At 50.7% G+C, this 13,686-nt stretch overlaps 1 protein-coding gene across 1 annotated transcript; it reads left to right on the plus strand.

Annotated features, from left to right (window-relative positions):
• The first annotated feature begins 3,101 nt into the window (after positions 1–3,101).
• LOC1276053 (uncharacterized) lies at positions 3,102–10,852 on the plus strand. Its single transcript, XM_315358.5, has one exon. It carries the CDS (start codon positions 5,348–5,350, stop codon positions 8,030–8,032), a length of 2,685 nt encoding a protein of 894 aa, XP_315358.5. The 5' UTR covers positions 3,102–5,347; the 3' UTR covers positions 8,033–10,852.
• The last annotated feature ends 2,834 nt before the right edge of the window (positions 10,853–13,686 follow it).

Consider the following 13,686-nt stretch of genomic DNA (forward strand, 5'->3'; position numbering starts at 1 on the left):
CGGACGGCGGTGGCAACTGTTGGCAAATGTTTCTGAATCCCCCTGACCCTGAAACCGAGCATGCAACCCAACACTGGACTGGAAATGGGGAAAAAACGAAGCTTTGCGGAAGACTTTCAACAGACGACAATGAAGAACCCTCCGGGAGGCGGCTTCACACCGCAAAGGCTCCGTAGAACATAAGGCAGGTTTCCGCTCCGCACTATGCTGCGACACCTCAACCAGTTCAACCACTGAGCTCCTCCTCCAACACTGCCAACCACTCATTCGGTGTCTGCACCCCGATCCTCTTCTGTGTAACGACCGGGAATGGTTGCACCGGTTGCCTTAAAAGGGAACTGGTGCGGAAATAGCATTGCATCATGCTTCGATTTCGAAGGCGAAACTGATTACTACCTCCCAGGCCCGGGCGGGCAGCTTATGTATATATGCTAGCATTTCCACCTCCCATACAACCCTATCGCGCGCACCTACTTTGTGTGAGTGTGTTTATGTCTTTCATTGCTTTCACGTTCCCTTGGTGCGGTCTATTCTGAACGCTTCCTCGCTAGGGAGCAGGGAAGCAACCGTGCGAAGAAAAAATCGTCCCTCTTTCTCTCTCCCTGCGGGGCTATGCACTCTCGCTTATGTTTTGGCCACGTCCAAGTCTCGGCATCTTCCCCCGTTGCTCCTATCAAGTGCTCTTGGGTGAACGAAACACAAACGATCATATCGCTCCACATGTAGATTGGTGCCGAATGCAGGCCGGGGGAATGAAAACTGGAATCATGTGTACATAATCTCTTCCACGCCTAGCTGATCACCTTGACTAAGCCTTCTCGTCGTACACTTGAACTCCGCTGAGGCGCTACCCGATTCTCCCCCGGTCGCATTCAAAGTTGATCGAATCTATTTGCTTCCTTTCTCAAAGAGGAAAAAAGCCAAACATGAGGGGGCTGATGATTAACTAACGCATGTGGGTTGAATGCAAGCTTCCACTAAAGACAACTAAATTAGACACCAGGGTAAGACAGGGTTAGACAGGGTAAAAGTGTGATTCAGCCGATCGGTGGAAGATTAATAATAAAATCATGAAACTCCGAAATAGAATTGAAAGCTATAAAGGGCAAGTTTTGGACGTCCTAAAACACAAACACACTTAAACACACACAAGAGCGCTCGAAAGCAAAACAGGGCAATTGGCAACGAGGTGTTAATAACGTATGACTACAAATATGGCCCAACAAAGATGGCGATTTTGGATTGATTTTTGGGCTGCTTTTTATAGAACATTGCTCAACTATATCCAGATTGCAAACATTTGCATCAAAGCATTGGCTTGTGGTGTGTGTCATCTTGGTTACAAAGCTCCCGCTGGTTGTCTAACGATCGTCATAACCATACGGCACCGATGCGACATTACAATTATATATCCCCGTTAGCTCTAGTTCCTGTGTTGCGACGAGACACGCCGAGTTCGTCGTCGTCGTGTAACTAAGGCTCCACCAGTTTGACCTAACACACAGCCGAACAGAGCCTTATGGATGCGAACCCTTATTGGATTAAGCCTTCACCATGGGTAAGGGACGGCCAGGGCTGAACACCTTTCGGGAAGCGGAGAGGGCAACTCAATTGAGGGTTCGTTAACGGGAGCATGGAACCGTCTGGATGTAACAATTTCGGTTGCGTGAACGCGAATCGGCCATTGTTTGACAACAGGTAGCCGGGCAAATGTTGCTCCCAAATAATCGCCGGAATGTGATTATGTCGTAAGCAGGCGCAGGCAATGCTTACGCCAAACAAGCGGCTCAATTGTTGCAAATTACAACCCCTCCAAAGATAGTTTGCTATTGCAATCAATTAGCTAAAATAGGTAAAAAGGTTTAGATTGTTCAGGACATGTAATTTACACTAAAATTTATGTTTTTCCACTCCGAATTTATATGAAAAAGACAGCATATAGTCCAAGATTTCATTGCGAATAATTAATAATAATTAATGAATCAAATGATAAATAATAAAATTAGTTAAGAAACTAATAAAACAATTAAAACAGATAAAAGTTAAAAGAATAACATTTTTTTAAATGTTCACCAAAATTAATGTAAAGAAATAACAAAACACATGAATCAAGTATGAAATGATTAAATAACATGAATTGATGACTAACACAAAATCCAAGAACAAAACACACACAAAACAAATCTAAAATTCTTAGTAAATCGTAATAGTAAACATTCAAAAGGTAAACTACCCACAAAAACTTAATACATCAATAAATTCAATACATAATACACACACACTCACTCACTTATTTTGAAGGTGAGCTGCACTTGCTACCTCGTGCCCGTGCTGGTGTGTGATTAAAAGTTTTGCAAAGCCCCGGTGCTGCCAGAACGGAAATCACCGCTTAATGACAGCCCTCACAGCCGCCACCCCAAACGCCACCCAAACGGCGGAGGTAAGCAACAATCGATCGACATCTTCCGATCGCTCGTCGTGCGTAAAAAAATGCTCGTTTATGTAGATTGTGCGTACGCGAAGCAAAACACAGCAGCAACAAAAATAAATAAAACCAAATCCCTTTACTAGCCCGACGACGGTGGTGGTGCGGCTGGATCGGTGAAATATGGGGTGGTAAGGGTGGTAGGCGACATTTTTCGCCCAGGGTTTTACTCCACCTCTCCCCCCTCTCCCCCCTCCCTTTAGTGCATGGTGCGGTGAAATGCATTGCACGGGTGGAACAAACGCAACGCGATCAGCGCGAATCGATCAAAACGCACACAACGAGCGTCGGTTGCATCGGTTCCTTGGGGAGCCACGACAGCGTGTCAGACTGGTGAGGAGCAGCAGCAGGCAGGGGTGGAAGTGTGGGCCCACCATACAACCCCCCTCTTCCGCCCTTTCACACAGCCGGCAGAAGCCGAACCGGGCACGACTGCCAGTTCCGAGCGCCACGAACGGAGCGGAAGTGCGGACACGAACGGAAAGCCCGAACGGCCGAGCGCACACGCACACGCCACCCCTTGCTGGGGCTCGGGCCAGCGCGCGCCGCGCTGCGTTGGCACGCGGGGGTTGGCACGGGAAAGGGCAAACGGGGAGAGCCGATATAAAACCGGCATCAAGTCGTAGCTTTATTTCAGTCTTTCAACAACACTTGTCGTAGCAACACCTTTTTCGAAGACGACGACGACGACGAACAGCAGCAACAGGCCCCAACCGTGTGTGTATGTGTGTGCGTGCGCGTGTGTGCAAACTCTAGCTCTAGGCACCGAGACCTTTACCGCCTCCGCCTTCACCCCGTTTCGACAGTGTCTGCAATTTTTATGTTTTAAATCATCTTTCGGTGTTTAACGGATTGTATGTGTGCACGTGGGAGCCAGAGTGAGTGCGATCGGGAAACCAGAGCAGAAAAAGAAACCGAAACCACCACCCCCTTGCGCTGCAACCAAGCGAGATAGTCCAATCCGAGGTGCGGTGCATCTTGCGAGGAGAAGGTGTTCAATTCGGGCGAACCTGCGTGTGGTGTGCGCGAGAGCGTTTGTCGTTGTTGCGTATTCGGTGCAGCGTGGTACCGCAGTGCCTGCAGTGCGCGTTGAAAGTTGACCCGCGCGGTGTGCATGTCAGCATTAGCAGAAGCAGTCCAAATTGATGGAGCAGCGAATCGGTGGCATTCAGTGGAGTTTGTGTGCGATAGCGACAGCAGCTGAGGCGACCGAGCGTTCCGTCACGAGTGTCACGCGGTGTTGCACGGAGTTTGTGTAGTGCGCTGGCTTGCAAACCGCCATCTCCTGCCTCCCCATTCTACCGAGGAACGGACTAACGAAACGACTAACCAACAACAAGACCAAAGGGTGTGTGTGTGTGCGCGATCAGGTGTTGATTGTGTTGAAGCAGTGTGTTGCCTCGATCAGCACGACATTCAGTAGGGCGCAGACGGTGCGCACGGTACGGAGAAAGCTAGGTCCTTCAGGTTGCGGCAAGTACTGAAGGTGGCAGTAGCTGACGATCCAGATTTTCGGTAGCATCTTTTTTTTGAGTGATCGTTTCGGAACTGAAATTGGACTTGACTTGTGAGAAGAAATTGAACAGAAAATATAAAAAAAATCGTTTCATGCAGTTGCATGTGCTGAAAGTCTTCGACCCATTACGGACACGATAGTTCTCCCCCCTTGCACGGACAAGTTGCTCGCGTAAAGAAAAGTTCACTTCAAAAGTTTCTCGCCAGGCCCCCATCTCCATTCTGCTGTGCCAGTTGCGAAACATTACGCTAATCGCCCTTGCCCTTGCCGTCGTCCCCAGCAGCAGCAGCAGCAGTAGCAACGACTCCAGCAGTCTGGATACCTCGTACCAATAGAGACAGGCATTGCTAGAAACTGTTAGTGAGCGTGCGGGTGTGCGTGTGTGTGTGTGGTACGGCAATTGTGAAAGTACTTGAATTCCGGTGTGGAAACATTCGCAGCGGTGAAAGAGTGCCCGCAGCAAAGTCTAACGCGCGTCGACCGAAACCCCAGCACACTGGCGAGCAGAGTCGTCGAGCCTCCGCAAACACGAAGCTTCGGTGTAGCGCGTCACACTGCCAAGTGAAAGGGAACAACCGCTGCAGACAGTGCGGAGGTACGTGGTGGTAGTACCAGCAGACTGCGAAAAGAGAAAACCACGCTACAAAGCACTGCGAGTGTGTGTGTTTTAGTGAGCAACAGCGAGCTTCGGTGTGCATATTCGTCCCCCTCTAGGACTTTATGTGTATGCAAATGTGCGTGAAGCAGTGGAGTTAGATAAATTATTGTGTTCTCAGCAAGGCTCGATCGATCCTTGTCGTTCGGGGCTCCCCACAAAATAAAAAAAACCTCATTCGGAACTATACTCCCAAAACAGAAGAATCTGCTGGATTCGGAATTCTTGTGTTGTCGGGACCACAAAATCCGGACAGACTGAGAGTGATAATAAAAGCTGTAAAGCAGGCTGTGTAACCAAACAATTGTACAATCAGTTTTTTGTCGTTGTAAATTTACTGTAAATAACGAGTGAGTCACCGTCGAACGGAATCAGCTCCCCTCGAAAAGACTGGATTAGTAGCAGCGAAGCAGCGAACCGGTGACCGCACCAAGTGTGTGCACCAGATCGATCGATATCGTCAAACGCCAACTCTCTAGAGCTCTAGAGCGAAACAAAGCAGGGGAAAAGAACAAGCAACAATATAGTGCCTTCATCCGAATCTGTTGGACAACAAAAACAACAAAAAAACTTACGAAAGCAACTTACGGTGACAAAACTCGCCCTCTCCTACATACCGTACAAGAGGAAGCCATATTAGCCATATTAGTGGAGAAGAAAGCAATCGCACCGGTCACCGAAACTAACCAGTATGGCCGATACAAAGACGACGACGACGACGTCCAGTGAGGCAGCGGATCTAGTGACGCCTGTACCAGCGACGGAAACGGCAACGCAAACTGTCACCAGCGGCAGCAGCAGCAGCGACAGTGTACAGGCAAAGACGGAGACCACACTGCCAGCGAGAACGATGATCGAAACGGCTACGATGACTGACGCCACCGAGCAGAAGGAAAGTGAAAGTGCCGCACCGATCGAACCGATCGTCGAGTCCAAGATTTTGCCAGAAGCAGCCACTTCCCAGGAGCAGGCAGACGTCAGCCCGGGCAGCCCGGCCGAAGAAGCGAAGGAGATCGAGCTGGTCGAGGACGAAGGTGGCGCCGCGAAGGAAGCGGTCGAGGCGGAAGAGGAACCGGACACACTGTCCCCGCTGATGACCGACAATCATACGTTCCTGCAGCATCAGGAGCTGATGCGGGAGGAACCGCTCCCGGTGGACGAGCGGTTGCAGTCGGACGAGCCGGGAAGTAGCAGCCCGCAGCAGCACTTCCACCGCCATCACCATCATCACGGGGCGGTGGAAGAGGTGCACGATTATGGCATCTACGACGATGACGATCAGGATGAGGATGAGGACGACGATGATGAGGATATTGACGATGAGGATGAGATGTTTATGCGCGACCAGGACGACCAGGAACGGAACATGAAGCACTCTGACACGAAAGAATCGATCAGCTCGATCGACAGTGACGTGTCGCTGTCGTACGATCGGCGCAGCTCGAGCGAGTTGCCACAGCAGCATCATCAGCACCAGCAGCATCAGCAGCTTCGCCAGCACTCGGAAGATGCCGGTGCTGGTTCGTCGGACGACGCGGCCAAGGATTCGGGTTGTGAGATTACGAAAAAGTCTGCCGGAGAAGATGGCAATGAGCCGGGCACGCAGGAGGACGCCGAAGATGGTGGTGCGTTCGAGACGCCGGACGATGAGATGTGCGAGCGGATTGTGGAGCAGGTGGAGTTTTACTTCTCCAACGATAACATCCTGAAGGATGCGTTCCTGCTGAAGCACGTGCGCCGCAACAAGGAGGGTTTCGTGAGCCTGAAGCTGGTGTCGAGCTTCAAGCGCGTCCGGCAGCTGACGAAGGATTGGCGCGTGGTGGGAGACGCGATCAAGCGGAAGAGCGTGAAGATCGAGGTGAACGACCTGGGTACGAAGATTCGACGGTTGGATGCGCTGCCTGAGCACGATGAAACGACGCCGTCGCGCACGGTCGTTGCCACTGGGCTGCCGTACGACAAGTACACCGTGGAGAAGGTGTCGGAGCTGTTCTCGAAGTGTGGCGAAATTTCGCTCATCCGCGTGCTGCGCCCGGGCGGTCCCATTCCGGCCGATGTGCGTCAGTTCATCAACAAGCATCCGGAGCTGCAGCAGAACGAGTGTGCGCTGGTGGAGTTCACCGAGTCGGCGTCGGCCCGCCGGGCCCAGGCGATGACGGAGTTCGTGGTGCTGGAGCTGGTCGCGCCGAAGAAGAAGACCGGCAAGAAAGCAACCAACGTGACGAAGTTCGTCGAGAGCTACAAGGTTGCGGCCGGGCATGAGATCGAGCGTAGCCGTGGTGGGGAAGGGTTCGATCGGTTCCGAATGCGCCGTGGATCGGGCTTCTACCCCAAGGCGGACATGATGGTCGGTACGATCTATCAGCAGCAGCCCCATCACCATCACCATCATCATCACCAGATGATGCCGATGATGTCGCAGCCGATGCAGGCGCCACTGCAGCAGGATCCGCACCAGCACCAACACCAGCAGCAGTCGCCTCCGATGCCGTACATGGTACCGCATTCGCCCCAGCAGCGCAAGTACTCGTTCGGCAACGAGGCCTACGAATGCTACCAGACGCAGGTCCCAGGCCAACAGCAGCAACAGCGCCGCTCCAGTGCGTACTCGCTCGGTTCGGACGCTTCGCGCAAGTTCTCCAACTGCTCCGAGGGCTACTCGAGCTGCGGCGAGATGTCGCGCCGTACGTCGGCCTGCTCGTCCGTCCCGGCCGAAGGTATGTCCCGGCGGACATCTGCCTGCTCGGAAGTGCCATCATCTAGACGGTCGTCCAACTGTTCCGACTTTTGCTCGTGCAATGTGCGCCGCATCTCGCAGTGCTCCACCGATCTGATGTACCGCCGGATGTCCCAGTGCTCGTCGGAGCATGGCACGCCGGTCCATTCGGCACCGCGCAAGTACTCGGTCGGCTCCAACTACGACCGCAAGTACGCCAACTCGCCTGAACTGATGCAGCAGCAGCAGCCCCATCTACTTCAACGCCGCATCTCCATGGACTCGACGGGTGCGTACGATCGCAAGTTCTCGTCCGGCTCGATCACGGGCTACCACACGGACGGCAGCCCCAACATTTCACCGCGTAAGTACTCGACCGGCGGGTTCGACCCGCTCCGCAAGCTGTCCAGCGGCTCCGACCAGTACTACAACGGGCGCAAGATCTCGACCGACTCGGGCTACGATAGGCGCATCTCGATCGGATCCGAGTGCTCTGGACCGCGGTCGCGTGCCGGCAGCATCCTCTGCAGTCATGCCGGCACCACCGTCCTGCCGACGCCCGGCAACGAAGCCGTCGTACGTACGCCGATTGGACCGGACGGCAGCAAGGGCTTCGGGACGCGCACACGCCGCATCGGCCAAATTGTGCCGCCGGCTTAAGGTGTGATTGATCGGCCCCGTCCAGTTTTCTGCAGTATTCTGACTCATCCCCTCCCCTCAACCCCGTCGCCACACAGTCTTTCGCATTGGATCATCGTGTCGTTGGCTCTGCCTGTTTGAGTAGAACAAGAACGCGTGTGATCGTCACTAGTTAGGTGTTAGGTTCAGGTGTAACATTTCGACAACTTTTGCATCCCTCCGTGTATCCAGAACAAAACGCTTCCCCTCCCATATCTGCATGGGGCGACTCGACCCGATCACTTTCACTTACGGCCAGCTGTGTGTACGGTGGCCTAGATTAGCGTCGCACAGTGCGGTTGTGTGTTTTTTGCATTCTCGCGCACACACTCGCATCCGATTTGTCTCTCGTTCGCTCTCATCCCGTAGCACACAGTCCGATGGTAGCAAGTTCAGCGCCACGACGCAAAACGTTCCCGTAGTGGTGCTATTATTGCGCAAGCTGCTCGAAAGCGACCAGGGAAAAGAGCCAACGGGGTCGAACGAGCGGCTGCGAGCGGCGAGCGCAATGCGTACAAACAGTCAGACGACTCGCACGAGTGTTGTATCGGCCGACCAACCGACCGGCCAGAAACGTGCGCAGACAAGCTGACGACCGAACCTGATCTTTTTCGCTTGTGTTTGTACAGCGGTTGCAAGGTAAGGGAATGGGATTCCTCTCACGCACACCCCATGATGCGGAGGGTAAGATCGCAGTGTGGCCGCACGGCGATAGCGCCTTGGTGTTGGTGTGCCGAACAGCGTGTAACATCACACATACACAATTTGCTCACTTTGCGCGATTGCGTTTCGCCGACCCGCTCACCTGACAGTGATTTGACAGGGACAGAGAGCGCGCGAGAGCAAGATGGAAGGTGGTATTAGAGAATAGAAAGATTTCATTGAACTTATTTTAAGGATCGCGTGCCTCTGGGGCCCGGCATGAGCCAAGAACACACGTCGCGCTCGCAGCCTATTCAAGCTATGCGTCATCCGGCACCTTCACTTTTACGACCAACCCCATCTAACGATCTTTGGCCACCGACGCACGGATCTTGCCAGAACACAGGGTCTTGTGAACCAGTGGCAAGCAGCTGTGTGTGTGTATATCCCAACGGGTTATTTATTTATTTTTCGCACCAACAAAACGATCGCCACGAAATTCGATCGTTTACGCGACCTTGTCGTCTCACGCCACTGTGGGAGGACGGGCGTGAATTTTGCGTTTCGGGAAAGATGCTTGTCGAAAGGTTTATTTTTTTATTTATTCGCCGTAATTGTTGCGATCGCGTGTGTAAAAGTTGTCCCTATTTTGATGGCAAACCCTCTCTCAGAGTTTGTCTCTCGATCACGCTTCACATCTACTATTACTATGGTTAGCAATTATTAAGTTATATTTTTTCATCTGTTTTTCTTTATAAGATATACAATAGGTTAAGATTTTCCGTTTTAGTTCGGGCTGCGCGCTCATCGTGCCGCTCGAAAGCGTACGATCACATGTGAATTATAGTCCGTCGGAGATTAGAGGTTTAGGCTGAGAGTGTAGTACGCTAAGAATAGAATAAACCTGAGGGTCAATCGTCCCAGGTGGCCACACAGGTACGTTATATAGTAGGTACGTATGTTAGCAGCCGTTTCGCATAGAAGAGCAAAAGCAAAGGAACGAGCGAACACACGGACGACCAGTTGAACCGAACGGACCGAACGAACGACCGAATGTACGCGTGACGAGCGAACTGCACCGCGAAGCCCGCTCCCCGAGTACGGCGGGGGTAAATGACTGGATCCTCTGCGCGCGCGCTTGGCGGTTGGATAGGTCAAGTTCTGCTCGAGTGACGCTCTCTGCACACAACGTGGCCGAAGTTTCAGGCGCTGAAGGTAGCAGAGTAACTAAATATTTTATAATCTGCTTTGTAAAGCATCCCGCGTGTGTGGTTTCTTCGGTAGTGCATGGACCTTGACCTACTTGAGAGAGTTTTCGGGCGGATCGGAACAGGTTCCGATCGGTTGGTTGCTGCAATCGGGTAACTGCCTTTTTGGGTATTTTTGCTCGATCAAGCCTCAATCACACACACACTTGTGTGCATGTTTGTCATTGTGAAACGAATCAGCTTTCTCACGATTCTTTCAAACTATCACTTTAATTCAAACGACAACATGCTGCGACACTCCATCGCAGCGAATCGTGTGGAACGATACACTTGCCGGGGTGAAATGACACACACACACACAATTGTGTGTCAAATTAAGTGTGTAATGATGCCCGAACCGCAGTCCGATCGGGAAATAATGGAGTATTAACCAAAATGAAAGCATGACCCATGATGTGCCACGTGTTCGCTGTGGGTTCAGTGCGATCGCTGAACCACCGAAGTAAAAACGGCTCCTAAATGGATTCGATTTTCTCCCTTGCCGGACCATGTGTGTGCGTTTGATAAATTGCACATGCTGTTGCTGCTTGCCTCCCTTCCTCACCCTCCAGACCCTCCCTAATGGTGCGGTAACGGGTTGATACAAATATGTTTTCTTTCCGTTTACCTTCCCCCTTTCCTTTTTGGCCAATGACTTCAATTTTTGTGCAGTCTGCCGCTCTTTCTCTCTCTCTCCTTCTTTCTCGGAGTAGACTTAATTTCCGGTCCACCGCCGCTGCCGTGACCGTTTCGTGCGGCACATTAGCCCCATCCCTTTTCCTCCCTCCCCCCTCCCTTTCGGAAGGCTTTCGAAGATCATGGCACGATCTTGCCACGGACCACCAAAGACAACGGTTCGTTAGGTTTTGATTTTCATTGCTCTGTATTCGATGGTGTGGAAAATGTACCCCCCCCCCCCTCATCGCCCCTCTCCACCACTTGCAGCGAGCAATGCAGCAGCAAAGCCCGGCACCGCGTGGTAGGAAGTGAAATTATCAACCCCCCCTTCGCGAATGGTTTCGGCCAACGGTTTTGGCTACCGCTACCAGCGTGAGTGTTAGTAGCGGTGCCGCGACCAGCAAGAAGGGGAAAAAACAAAGATTAACGACCGCATTTCACTTGCTGCCCGCAATTTCGACGATGTTTTGGGTCTGGGCGGAATGGGGGTTTAGGGAAAAACCCGGCGACGACGACGACGACGACGGCGAAGAAAATTCCTCGATATTTGACGCCTCTTTGCGAAGGGCTCCGATTCAGTCGAACAATGAAGCACCACGCTGTTTGATGTTCCGCTGGTTTGGTTTTGCAGTGCAGTGGTGCTGACTGTGGCCCAGCCTTTCGTCGACTTTTCACAATTATGTCTAGCTGCACACTGGCTCTGTGACACGGCTCGCCGTGCAAGACGGGGTAAAGAGGGCCCTCATGTTGAAGAATGATTACCCCGAAAGCGATCGACATGTGGGTTGGGGTTTTGGTTTGGCGTTGCTATGCCTATCAAACGCGGTAGCTCATTAGGGGCTGCCTTGGTGTACCATATCTACCGTGGAAGTGGCAGGAAAAACTGCTTACAATAATTACCTACCACTAGCCAGCGCTCCGCCAGACACGTGCATGCCCGCAACATCGGTCTACTATTTTCCGTGGTGTGAAATGCAATCCATAATGGCGAGTGTTGCATGTCCATGTGGCGCTCTCTTGCTGCTACTTCCACCTAGCAGGCATATTACAAAACAAGGATGTGTGCAGCTCCGACACAAATGCCTGCCTTCCGGCTGAGGAAGTGAGCGAACGATCCTCGCTATCATACCCCACGAATCGGCGAGCGGGACTTCGCATGTGTTCGGTGTGTTATCACGCCACGCGCTCAAGATCACGGCAGCAAAGCACGGTCCGAGTGACACGGAACTTTGTCACGGCATCCTTTCGTATCCGTTCGGTAGGGTCAATGGTTCGCAAAAATAAATGAAAAACAAACAATTGGAAAGGAATCACAATTTCGTGCTGTTGCAGTGTAAAGGCATTAACGTTTAAAAGTGGCTGCTATGACAGTTAGTTTAGTATTGGTCTCGTAATGAGTATGGTAGTAGTTAATTATGTTTTTTTTTCTTTTTTCTTTTTTCATTTCGTGTTAATGACGTTTTCCTCCTACTGTCTATCTCACACACACACACAAAAACAAACACACTATTAATTGAGAAAAAGGAAAGTTAGTTTCTGTTTAAGCTCGAATAAGCGCATTAACGTGGACGCGCAACCCTAGGACATAGCGAAATGAAAAAAAACACAACCACACAATACAGGCGCTGGGAATAAATGCAACATAAACTCTGGCTTCCTTTCGGGAAAACGATCTCAGCTGTGATCTGACGATCGAGCTTGTGACAATCACCCAAGGAGCAAGAGAATATTAATAGGATCAATCGATTTTCACTAGCTAAAACAGGATTTTTCACCCAACAGTGTAGGAAAACGGACCTAACTTATAAGTACTACTGTAATAATTATATTAATTATGGAGACATAACCCTCCCTGTGTGTCCCTTTCCTTTCCCTTTACCTGTCCTTCCCTGTTCCACAATCCTTAAAATCTGTTATTATTATTGTAATCAGCATCATTGTTTTTTTGTCGTTAAAATATCCCCCGTTTATAATAACGTTAAGCAACAACAGACAGGCAGCAAAAAAAATATATACAGAAGCGAACTTTTGCAAAGTGTGCAAGCAATGCGAAACCAGTGACATCCCGCGCTGGCCACGCATGGCAAGCGCCAAGGAACGGTCGTTTCCGTTCTGCAGAGTGGTGCCGCGCTTGAGCTAGACATATTGATACGAAACGAGCAAACAGACACGCGTGTTAGTATTTGTCTACTTTTAAGAACGGTTTTAAATCGAAACAAAAACGTCAAAACGTTGGAGCGCTTAGATGTGTAACAAAATGCATGGTGTACTGGACAAACAAAGCCTGAACAGAAATACAGGAAAGAAAACATATTTTATACATGTAATCCTCTTTTTTCCCTCGTGCCCCTGGTGTTAAGTTAATCAATCAACTCAATATCTCATCGTGCCTGAAGAAAGAAACTTTCGCCCGTTTAGATTTCCACTTCGCACGGTCCACTTCCACCGATGATGAAGCTCGCCGCTAATGAGAGAGTTCAAGGGAAGTTGTTATTATCCGAAATAAAATATTGCTTCAATGTTGTTTTTTTTTTCTACAATCCAACAGCATGTGTGCTCAGACAGGCACAACAAACATCGTTTACCAAATTCTAGCTTGAACCTTCCGCCTGGTGTAAATAATTGGGGACATTTTTAGGTTCCCCCCCGGAGTGTCGTACGTCAAACGGAAGGCCAGGGTTGGTGGCCATCTAAAAATATGTCTCTTTAATATGCAGCTTGCAGGAAATAAACACTAGCCATCCGAAAGCCTTGACACCGATTCGAAGCAGGAAGGTAAGTGGCCTCCCGGGAAAGGCCACATTCAATTGAGTGTGGATGGGGAGGAATATTCAAAAAGGGGTAAAAAATAAAATAGATTATACAAAATTGTGCTATTTTTTCCAGATGTTTAATGCATTTGATTCAAAAAAATTTGTGATCGGTTCGTTGCGCAATGCGATAACCAATGCACACACACACCCGTACGTGGGATTACCCTTTTGCTTCTGACACCTCATTGACGACCGACACAACAGCAAGTACGTCGTGTCGCACTAATCCGGGCACTAATTTAATAAATTCTCTAAA

Source organism: Anopheles gambiae, chromosome 2 (assembly GCF_943734735.2).
Source record: "Anopheles gambiae chromosome 2, idAnoGambNW_F1_1, whole genome shotgun sequence".
NCBI classification, from domain to species: Eukaryota; Metazoa; Arthropoda; class Insecta; order Diptera; family Culicidae; genus Anopheles; species Anopheles gambiae.

Coding starts and splice junctions, on each gene's coding strand:
- LOC1276053 (XM_315358.5), top strand. CDS start 5,348: ATGGCCGATACAAAGACGACGACGACGACGTCCAGTGAGGCAGCGGAT.